This window comes from Podarcis gaigeae (genome assembly GCF_964106915.1).
Source record: "Podarcis gaigeae genome assembly, chromosome: 3".
NCBI lineage: Eukaryota > Metazoa > Chordata > Lepidosauria > Squamata > Lacertidae > Podarcis > Podarcis gaigeae.
Window position 1 is genome coordinate 38,234,360 of NC_139680.1, and position 12,131 is coordinate 38,246,490.

The window sequence follows — 12,131 nt, forward strand, 5'->3', positions numbered from 1 at the left end:
ATTCATGCTATCCCTTACACATGTGCAAAGAGCCCCAGTGGATTACAGGGTGGCCAACTTTTATTTTCAAAATATTAATGATATGGGGGTAGAGATGGATTGAAGTTGGGCAGAAATGGTATATCAGCTTTGGAGCCTGGAATAATCTGGGTGGGGTGGAGACTTTGGCAGGATTTGGAGCTCAGTGCCTTTTGGATGCTAGTACTTATTGCCTGATATAACATAGCTCTTCTGGTTAGGCCAATCAAATAATATCTGGTTGGCAACCCTACTTGTATCACAACAGCTACAGTCTTTAACTTACTTTAATCAGAATATGCTCAGTAAATTAGATTTTGCTCTTGAATCAGTGCCTAAAGTTATTCTAATACAGGCAACAGTAAATTCCTTTTTAAGTGTAGGAGACACGCCCCAAGAACTATCTCATACCGTAGCTATGCAAGGTTCAGGGGCTAAATGCTGTCCTGGGCATATAAGAGTGCCATAGTTGTGAAAGAGATACATCTTTGTATGTGTGCGAGTTGAGAGATGGGGCAGCTGTGTTTTGGAGCCCCATATTCAATCTGTGCAGCTATATGTCAGCTTCTAGCATGCCGGCTAAGGTACTTCAAGAAGTGCACGACCTACAAAATTTGCTATGTGAAAGTTGCACCCCCCATTTCTTTGCATACTGATGTTTGTTTTTAGTCAATTAAATTCTAACTGGCCAATGGTCAAGGTCTGTTGTGAAAAGTTCTAATCAAAAACCATCTGCATTTAAATTGTATTCTGCTGAACAACTAACCTATACACCACAAGGGTTCACTATTGTATAACTTTTTATATTTTTCAGTTAGAAGTCTTCCAGCCCTTTTTTGTTTCCTTAAACCTTCCTCCTAGTGTTACAAGAGGAGAAGATATTGTTTTGGAAGTAAACCTCTTTAATTATTTGAAAGAAGGCACTGAGGTAAACATTCATTCATTTGTTCATTTTCTAATATTAGGTGGAATCCAATGGTGTCTGTACATGAGCAGAATGGCCTTCTCACACAACAATTCACATTTGTTCTCTGCACCCTTGCCTGCATGCACCCAACCCTCTGGAGCAAATTTGTGGGGGGGGGGAGTGTAAGGTGAGGAGAGCAAGAGGAAGTCCTGTTGTGTGAGAGGAAGTCCATGCACACAATTTTGGATTTTGCCCATGATGTCTTGTAGTTGCCTTATCTTTGCTGTTGCCAGCTCTTAGTTAACCTTTGCTGGGGTAGTTCATGGTCTTGCTGGAGCATGGATTCAGAGATCGACTGTTTAAGTCTATCGGTTTCTGACCCTAGGGGGTGGGGTGGGGAGTCATTTTGCAATCAAATTTTGTCGGTTTTTTTTATTTGGCTTAGGCTGTGATCCTACACAGATGTTTTAAGGAGTAAGCTACCTTGAACACAGTAAGAATTGCAGCTGAGTAAACATGCATAGAATCATGCTGTATGGATGGGCTTGGACAGAAGCGCAGATTGAATTTTGATGCCAATTGGACTGTTTTTGGTACAATACAGAACGTTATAGCTACGTGTGGCTTTGCCTTAGCAGAAAATGCCTCCATTTGCACAAGTTTCACATGTTATTTTGCAAAAAAAATTCCTTCCAGTAGCACCTTAAAGACCAACTATGTTAGTTCTAGGTATGAGCTTTCGTGTGCATGCACACTTCTTCAGATACACTGAAACAGAAGTTTCCAGACCCTTCTATATAGTGAGAAGGTAGGGAGGGGTATTACCTTACCTTCTCACTATATAGAACCCTACCTTCTCACTATATAGAAGGGTCTGGAAACTTCTGTTTCAGTGTATCTGAAGAAGTGTGCATGCACACGAAAGCTCATACCTAGAACTAACTTGGTTGGTCTTTAAGGTGCTACTGGAAGGAATTTTTTTTGTTTTGACTATGGCAGACCAACACGGCTATCTATCTGTAACTGGAACTATGTTATTTTGCTTTTGACATTTATTCTGCACTTTCTTCTTTTCTCTGTCCTATCTCCTGGTGTCATATTTGTCTCACTTTCCATTCTCCTAGTTCCCAGTTGCCCCCCCTTCTTTCTTGTTTGTGTTTTCTTGAGTGTTGCTGGGTACTCTAAGGTTGATGTATCCTGGCGGGCCCACCCACGTTATAATTGGTAGTAGTCACATCTATGTGAAATCCTTTCTGTGCCTCCTGGTAAATGTCACATTAAATGTCTTTGCTAGTAGCACAAAATATATGTTAATTAACCACTTTTTTATAGGTTACGGTGACCCTTGATACAAGTGACACCTTTGAAATCCTTATTGTTTCTAATGATATAAATGCCATGGGAAACCAGCGATCAGTATGGGTACCAAGTGAAGCTGCAAAGACTGTTATTTTTCCGATCAAGCCAAAGCAAATTGGAGAGATTCCCATCAGAGTGACGGCAATATCTCCCATTGCTTCTGATGCTCTTTTACAGAAAGTATTAGTGAAGGTAATTTAAATCATTATTTACACAAGCTGTTTGTCGGATGGATGAACCACTTTTAAAAGTTGCACACAGTTGATAATTAGTTTTAAGTATTTACGGGAAGTTTCTAAAGGGAGTGATGATCTGAGTGTTGTAAGAACCCAATTTGTGCTTAACTCTGGAGCTGTGTCTAGGTTCTGCATAGAACACAGAAGAAACATGGTCTCTATGCGGACAGGACAAAACTGAAGTGGGAAGACAGAATCTGATGAAAGGATTAGCTATATTGAGAAGGATAAACTTAATACTACAGGAAAATAATGATTCTAACAAATCTCATGTTGAAGGTTACATAATTAATATCTCAGCCATAACACATTTGCTGTGAAATAAGTTTCCTTGGTTTCTGAGGAAATTACATTAATGGAGCACTGCTTAGTACTGATATATCTAAAACCGGTGATAGTCAGTGTTTGCATTTGAGCATAGCTTGAGATGGAAGAATCTGTCAATTTTAGATTCTCTCTGTTCCTCATTTTTCTAGTATTAAGTTCCCTTCTCAGCATGGTTAAGCAATATGTCTGAACCAGGCCACTTACACCACAGCTTCAGGTCTGTTGTTCACTTCCAGACCATGAGACTTAAAGCACTTATTTCTGCACATGAAGGTATAAAACACAAATACTAGAACTGTTTTGTAAAGTATGTGGCGCATTAATTTAGTAGATCATTGTTTATGAAGTCAGGCATGTTTATACAGTATCTGAACTGGCCCTTAAGGTATATTTGGGTTCCACATGAACCAAGACTAACATGGAAGTTGTGCACCACTTACAAACTACAGTGTTAAGCAGCATGTAATTGCAAATTGTTGAAATAAAAATGTGAAGAAGCTTTATGGTTGTTTTCTGCACAAAAATAGGCTTAAATTGTGCTCCTTGAAAACCTTCGCATTAAGCTTTTAATTATTAGGAAAACCCAACTTTGTGGCAGAAAACTTCATGGCAGAAATTTATTAGTCTTGAAAAGAGTTTATATATTGTCATAAGATGCAATTTTGATAACTTGTTATTCAAAATTAATACTGCACATCAGCTCTTGTGAAGCAAAAATCCATGGGGATATGCATTGTTACATTTTTGCTTCATTTCCCAATATCAGCACTGCCAATGCAATTCTATACAAATGTCTACTCAGACATTATTTCCATTGAGTTCAGCGGTGCTTAATCCCAGCTAAGTTGATACAGGATTGCACTCTGAGATCTGTAGAGGTCCCTGATATTGGGAGAAGTGCACAAAGAACTACCATACCTAATAACTTTTGGACATGCATCTAGTCTTTGTTTATATTTTCACAGGCTGAGGGATTAGAACAGTCTCACTCAGAGACAATTCTTTTGGACCTGTCCAAAAGAATAGGATTTGAAACAAAAAGACTGAACTTCACTTTTCCCTCTGATGTAGTACCTGGCAGCGAAAGAGTGCAAGTCACAGTTATTGGTAAGCATTTCACTCCTCTTACATTGTTTCATTTTGATGCCTGCTGGCAAATAAAAAGTAAATATGAAACTGAAATATCAGTAAGAGTGTGCTCTAATTGATTGCTGAATTATTCAGCATGCAAGTTATTTTGTTACTGGTATGGTATCATGACTGGTTTTGAATAGATAAATTATCCCTTGCCTGTGAGAATAGGTGGAAGTGTTCCACATCAGTGAAAAGGAAATGCTGTGCAGGCTATTTCTCATATAACCCATTAATTTCATCCTCCTTTTTTATTGCTAACATACAGTGTTGAAAACTGAGATATGAAAGCTAGGAGCTAAATGGCACCTTAAAGCTAGGTTATGGGCGCAACAACAGAATGTCTAGGCACGCTTTTTTATAACAATAATACAAAGCTGAAAATGAATGAACTGCAGCTAAAATATTATTTTCATTTTTCACATGGTCTAATCCTTTCCCTGGCCATCACCCTAATATTCTTAACAGGGTCTCTTGTTCAGTCTTCAGAGAGTATCTGGAAGTGGGGAGCCAGAAAAAAGTCCTCCTTTCCTTCCACACTGCAGCTCAGAAACTGCTTGGGCTAATGAAATTCCCTGTCACAAAATGTGCCTAGAACAATGGAAGTTTCAAACACTGCTAACATACTAGCATAGCTCTGTAGAGTATTGTATACCTGCTGGACATTTCTGCGTTTTTTGTTGTTGTTGGTCTTCAGTTTTATATGTTATTACCATCAAATTTTAAAAAGACATTGATTTATTATATTTTGTTTTATGTTGAGCTCCTAGTGGTCTCATATCCAGGAGATTAATCAGGTCTGCACTTGGTGAATTTCAGCAATGCTGCAGCCTCAAATACTCTTGGCCCATTCCCTAGACTCACATTATCAGCAGAAGTGATAAAGTGTACTGCATATGTATGATAATTTCAGTTATTGTGTGTCTGCTTCATTGAAGTGCATGAGTATATTAGGGTATCCTTTAGAAGTGATGCAAAGAAAACTTGCAAAGTGATTAACTCAACCTTCCACATTTTTCTACTGGCGTTTCTGTTACGTTGTCTTGTGAACTGTATCTTTCAGGAGACATCCTCGGCCCCTCTATCAGCGGTTTGGAGTCACTGATCAAGATGCCTTATGGCTGTGGGGAACAGAATATGATCAATTTTGCACCCAATATTTATGTTCTGGACTATCTGGCCAAAGCAGGAGACCTGAAGCCCAGACTTAAATCAAAAGCCATGTCATATATGAGAGAAGGTAAGAATCTGTTTTTGGAGAAGAGCCTGCCATTTATTGTGGGTTTCTATTAAGGTTTGATGGGAGAAATCATTCCTCCTGCATGGATTGCTTTCCCTTTTCCCTATACACGCCTCAGATGTGTGATGGATAGATAGAGGGGCAGAATGGGCAGAAAATTTCAAACACTGAGACAATTTTGTGAGCCCTGAAAGCTTGCCAGTGGCAGCTGTCACAATAAGAAATGACCAGGACTGTAACACCTCCTGTAATGTGTGTAACAAGGTAATTCAAATTCTACATTGCCCCCACACATGGTTTAAGCATAGTTTTGCAATAAACTCAGTTTAACTGTACCTTTGGAATCCTAATACAACTGGAAACATAAAAAGATAAAAAATCTGAAGAAGCTAGTTTTCTCACCCCAAACCATATTATCTGTTTCTTCTTTACTTAAGTAGAGTTGCGACATACACAGTCCTGACTTCCAAACTGCTCTTGCACCACACAGGTTGCATCCTTATTGAACACAATTGGGCAGATTTAATCTCCAGTGTAGGACTGTTGACTTTGGTACTGTCATGTTACAACTAAATTTGGACTTGCATCCCAGATCAGTCTCCCACAAAGAAGGAACAAAGGCCACCGACAACAGAAACGGTTTTGTTTGCTTTGCTGAACTCCATGGGTTGTATTTGGCCTGACAACTGGACTTTGGCCACCCTAAAGTTACACAGTTAGTTTCAATAATAATGAACATCTGTTTTTTAAGCAACTTCTTTGAAGTTTGCAAGCAATCTGTCACTCCCTGTAGATTGATTTATACTATCATAATGTTTTTAACTTCTCCAAACATTAGTTTCATTAAAGCTATTTTTAAATGAGTCATAACTGTATTGTTAAATTTGTCATTCAGTGATACACTGTTTAACTTAAATCATGCTTGGCTTTGGGATTTACAATGTTTCTTTGCAGTCTTTTGCAGCCAGAATAAAAGCTATCATGGAATAGCTTTGATTTTAAAATAGAAAAATACTTCTCTCCATCTCGTTTTCTTTTGTTTTGTACAGTTGCTTCTTATGGTCCTTTTGGAAAGGCTTATATTTATACATATTCTTTTATACATCGTGATCATAGTCTACCCAGTGTAGCATAAAATAATATCATATGTCTGAATTGCTAAAAAGTACAGGTTCCAAAACAACCTTTACAAATGTTTTTCTATACTTTGCTTGATGATTATGAATAGCTTTTTGTTATGCTACACTGTCAATAAAAATCATCCAGTACACCACCTTTTTAACATTTCTAAGTTGGAACGTCTTTGAAAACAGTATACAATGTTCCTTTCTAAAGCTCGCCTAAAAGTTCAATCCTACACACTTTTGAACTGAAGTAACTCCCACTGTATTGGAAGGTGTTTGCACCATAATGAGTGTGTTTGGGATTGCAGTTCATACTACAGTTTCTCACCCATACTCGTAAATGACTCAGTGGCCATTTCATGCATTACATTTGTAAGCTTTTTATTTATGGAAATAACTGCTCTAAAAAGGTGAAATGTCAGTGCAACAGAGACAGGTATTGTATAGGGACACTCATCAGGAAATAGTGATTGGCAGTAGATTATAATTTTTGGGGGTGTATGTTCGTTGACTAACCCAGGTTTGCTTCTTTCTGTCTAAACTGTGAAATGTCTCTGGTGTGTCCTCTGTAGTTTATAATAATTGCTTCTTGACTGTCCAGTGGATCCATTGGTTCTCACTTTTCTTTTGGTAGGGTCATAGCATGTAACATGTGCTCATGACACAAAAGTAGTCCCATTAAGGTAAACTTGTGTTTTTCCTACATAGGAGATTATCTCTAGCCAAGTTGATTGTAAAATATGAAGTGACTCTAAATTACTGATTTACACACATTGAGATTATGCACTGTATTCAACTAAGTTTTACTCTAGAGCAGACCCACCACTTAAAATTAATGAACACAACTAAGTTGGGTCCATTAATTTCAGTGGGTCTGCTTTGAATAAAACACAGTTGAATACCACCTTGTGGTTTTATTCTAACAGCCGAGTTATTCCTAAAGGCTAATTCATTTGGTCATTTGATCACTTCACACAAGTATTTTTTTTAACACATTTTGAGATATGAGTTCCTGCCAGGTGGTGTTTATATGGGTTGGTGGTTTCAGTCTGTAAACTGTAGGGATTGACTCTAATCGAAAGGCATTACAAACATCTTAGCTTTAGTGCACAAACATGGTTCTCTTTTGGCCAGTTTGTTTTACATCTGTGTGTGTGTTTGGGGAAGTATAATGGTGGTAATATGTAGTATGGATGATGTAGTTTAAAGTGCAAACTAGGAGAGATTATGCTTCCAAGCCCAGCCCTCTGATTTTATTATTTTCCTGCTGTTTGTTAAAGGGGTGCTAAGTGAATTGCACCCTTTATCTGGGTTGATTGATTTTAATTTTCCTAAATGTTTCCACCTCTGTCTCACTTCCAGAAATGCACTGGGTTGGCTCAGCAGGTGTGTTTTACGCCAGACCAATCCCCCTGCCCCCTCACCCCTCTCTCTCCTGGTACACGACAGTGATCCCCACCCGCCAATTAGATAGTGCAGCTGCTCTGTTCTACTTGGCAAGCTTCTGCCCACTTCTTTCTTCTGCTGATTTTTCACTTTCATATTGGGAGCAGAGCTAGCATAATATATATGGGATTAAAAAACAAAACAAAATCCAAGACTTAAAGAATACTCAGGCGAGATAGATATTTGGGACTATCATGGTTCAGATAACATGGGTTCTGTTAGTAAGATTACACAAGTCATTCACTTTATCTGTTCCCATGCACGCTGAAGAGTAAAATGTGAGTGTGATTCCCTGAATACAGTTTTAAACTAGAAAAGTATATTTCACATTTCACTTTATCACATAAGGTCCCTGGGTAAGCGCTTCTCAGAATCAGTTTTTTAGCAGTGGGAATAATAATTGGGCTTCATGATGGAGTTAAGTACTTTGTCCCTGAAGCTTGCTGGCTGACCTTCGGCCGGTTGCCTTCTCTCAGCCTGACCTACCTCACAGGAGTGTTGTGAGGATAAAATGGCAGGTGGAGTGGGATATAAATGTAATAAAAAACATAAATCAGTATTTGAATTCTTTCTGTATAATATTCCAATTCAGCCTCCCATTACATTACGTACATCAATTAGTGCATCAGCTTTTTGATTATCTGAGACTGTAAACCCGCTGTAATAAGGAATTTCTCATAGATCTTGCTTTTTATAAGACACTACTTTGTAGTTGAGATGCATTATTCAACCAAGCATGAGTAGCAGTTTGGTTCCTATAAGGTTTAGCAATTAGTCTGCAGTGGATGTCTAGCTGGGAGGTGATAAACCTATTGAATAAACTCAGCCCAACTGTCATACGATGCTGTTCTCATCTTTCATTTCTCCAGGATACCAAAGAGAGCTTCTGTATCAAAGAGATGATGGTTCTTTCAGTGCTTTTGGAAACAAAGACAACTCTGGCAGCACGTGGTAAGTGTTCAGTAAACAACGTGCATCTTTAATAGTCTTGAAGTTAGCAAGATGCATCAATTATGTTTTGGTACAGCAACCAACTGCCAAAACCAGAGTCATGTACTAGTCTTAAGTTATTATAATTCTTAGAGCTGGATGTGTACACCCGTGACTCACATCCTAGGTCCTCGTATGCAGTTCTTGCATATTACCCAGAAAATGTATAAAATGTAGTTGATGTCTGCAGATTCCCCAAGGATGAAGATTACAAGTTTTAATAGCTGCACAGCAAGTACTAGGCATAAAATGCACATACAAAGTCACTAAGGCAAATGGGAATGGCTGCACCTACAGGCTAGTACTGTATAGCTTTTCTTCTCCCAACACCAGGCCATGTTGATGCTAAGTTTGCTGCTGCTGTATTTGCAGCTAGATCATTCATCTGCCTTCCCATCTTTCACCTAGGGGCATTTGCAGGTGTTTGTATGCAATACCGCTGCTCCTTTGACAATCTGATTGTTGTTGGTGGCAAGGGGAAAAATAGAGAATTTCTGGATGCCAAGTTCTTGTTTTGGGTCAAGTAATCTTTGGTGAGAGAACCCCACCAGAGATTTAAAATTATGCAGCAAAGTAAAGCATAGGATTATAGGCTATTAGACCTTTAAAATATGCTCAGCTGAGTTCCTTCCAAAGTCCCCCTGTTCCTCTAGCGTAGAAAAAGACCACACGTTTGGTAAGATAGAAATACTGTACTTACAAACTCTCCAAAAGTCAGATTCATGTGCTTTTCCTTAGTTAGAAAACACAAGCAGTAAGTAATTGCCTTAGCTACAGTGGTGAAAGTTCCTAAATTATAGAGATAGGAACACAAGAAAGGCTTGTTGGAGCCATGCAATGTTAGCTGCAGCAGCCAGTTCAGACATCACACGTTGAGCTTCTAAGGTAGACAGTGGGACAAAAATAGGCTTGATTACCTTCCTCCTGAGGTGAAGGGAAGTGACCTAGCTAAGCCTGGCAGGACAACTTACTCTGTGGCATCAACTCCTTCATGCATTAATTAGAGTTATATGAGGCTGGTTATCCCTCAAATGTGTGGGTCTGGGTGAGTGTTGTGGGTCACTAAATAATTTCAGGAGAGGGGTGGAAAGTGAATGATCTGGCTTTAAAGGTTGGAATGCTTGGTTGCCATCTGCTACGAACTCTTGGAGGATGAAGCATTTGTTCTGACTTCACACTGTAGTTCTTGCATTGTAATTTGGCATATCCGTGCTCTCTCAATAGAAAAAGCTGCTGGCTATTTCCAAGTATTTCTTTTTAAGAGCTGCTTTGCATGTTTCACACTTGAGAATTTTTTCATAATGTTGTAGAATATGCCCTAAATACTTTTATTTATTTATCTGCACTCAGAGTTTGCATTTCCACTGAAGAGCACAGAGGAGCTTACATATGGTTCCCATATGGTCTCCTATTCAGACAGTTTACAAGGCCAGACATGTTCATGAAAATATGTAATAAACAAATTGTACCAATTGTATGCAATTAGCACATGCAAGGCTTGTTTTAAGCCTTCCAGTGCATATATTTGTGATATTTTCTTAAACACATTGTGCAAGTTAAATTAAAGAATGGGATCTGTGGAAGTGTTTAATTCCTACATATTTATTCTTCACTTCTCCCTAGGCTATCGGCTTTTGTGTTAAGGAGTTTTATTCAAGCTCAGCCATTCATAGATATTGATTCATCTATCCTGGAGACAACAGCTGCTTGGATTGTTAGACATCAGAAGCACAATGGGGAATTCCAGGAGCCTGGGAGAGTGCTGCATACTGAACTGCAAGGAGGAACTAACAGCTCTGTCTCTCTTACTGCTTATATTATGACTGCACTATTAGAGTACCAAACAGATAAGGTAGTTATAACCATAGAAGCCAACTCCTAGGAGCTGAGGTTCCTTTGGCGACCCTAATAAAATATTTGAAGGGGCCAAGCCTCCCCAAAGTTGACGGGTGTTGGTGAATGTGTCCATCAGACCAAAAAAGGTTGGTCAGTCCTGATTAAAGGAACAGCTAGACAAAGGGCTTATCCACACTTAGTTTTCCTTTGCTCTTTCCAGGCAACGGTTCGCAATAGCTCTGAGATTGAGCACCTGCTCTTTGAAGCTGAATTGGAGCAAGTGTTAATCTGCGGAAAACCTGAATTGATGTTGCTCTAATTAAGCTTTAAAGAGGAGGCTTTTGTTGAGAAACCCCACCTGGAGGCAAAACGTAAGTGTGGATAAGCCCAAACTCTGTCCAACTTGGGCTTGCATGTTAAGAAGGATCTATTATATTTCTGTTAGACCAGGAATGGGTTATCTTCATTTTTATTTTCATTTATCTTCAAAATGCAATTTGCATTTCCCCTTTCATTGCATATTTTCTGTTGTGTGGTTTGCATGATCTGTGCTGGAGGTGGGCAAGGAGCTATACAAGGCACTGAAATCTCCCCATCTCCACTAAGCATCACCTGAGATTTTAGCAGGTCTTGCCCACACCCTTTCAAGCATTTTTTCAGCCATAAAGGCTAGAAACTTGCTGTTTTTTTTAAAAAAAGCTAAGATTCTCAGACCGCTAGATTTATGTGATCAAGCCAACATTCTCTGGTTTTTTGTGGAATTACAGCATATACACAACCCTGACATTAATGTATGAAGATTGCAATTTAACATTTGCTTGGTTAAAGGGGGTTCATAGCTTATTTCATATCTTTCTTTCTGCAGTATGATTATGCTATAAGAAAAGCACTGGACTTTCTGGAATTTAAATTAAGTGAAGGCATATCAGATAATCATACGCTTGCCCTTGTGACTTACGCTTTATCGCTGGCAAAGAGTGCGGAAGCAAAGCGAGCTCTGGACCTGCTGAATGAGAGATCAGAACATCAAGGTAGTGTAAGACAACTGAATTTACAATTGCAGATGGTACAACCACTATGGTAGTACAGGGTTCTCATACTTTCTAGCCCCAGGATCCATATAACTGAGGTCCACCAATCATAAAATGGTGGTGCAGGGGCCAAACCAGTCACAAAATGGTGGCAGATGGAAGCAGAATTTGGCATTGGTTTTTTCCTCTCACTTTTTAATTTTCTTCTACACATTCTCTCCCTCTTTCCCATCAGAGTAGGGAGATCTCCCTTCCCTTCCCTTCCCTTACTCCAAACGTGTCTATCTTCCAGCCATGGCACTTATTGTGGGGTGAGGCAGGCAAGTGAGGAGGCACTGGCCAGGCTGAGGCCCACTTGAAAGTGGCTTGTGGTCCACTGGTGGATGCCAACCCACTGTCTGAGAAACGCTGTGTTAGTATAAAGAAAGTGTCAATCAAACCTATAGAACCTGAGATACAGCATTATTTACAACCCTCCCCAACAAA

The 12,131-nt window shown here is 39.2% G+C and overlaps 1 protein-coding gene across 4 annotated transcripts in view; it reads left to right on the plus strand.

Annotated features, from left to right (window-relative positions):
* The window catches only part of CD109 (CD109 molecule), a 64,345-nt gene that overhangs the window by 34,501 nt on the left and 17,713 nt on the right, over positions 1–12,131 (plus strand). For all 4 annotated transcript variants that reach the window (XM_083729914.1, XM_083729913.1, XM_083729915.1 and 1 more), the window contains 7 exons: positions 833–946; positions 2,258–2,476; positions 3,813–3,954; positions 5,042–5,218; positions 8,658–8,739; positions 10,402–10,630; positions 11,480–11,645. In XM_083729914.1, coding sequence (XP_083586040.1) covers positions 833–946; positions 2,258–2,476; positions 3,813–3,954; positions 5,042–5,218; positions 8,658–8,739; positions 10,402–10,630; positions 11,480–11,645 — 1,129 coding nt within the window. The remainder of the gene's footprint in view (positions 1–832; positions 947–2,257; positions 2,477–3,812; positions 3,955–5,041; positions 5,219–8,657; positions 8,740–10,401; positions 10,631–11,479; positions 11,646–12,131) is intronic.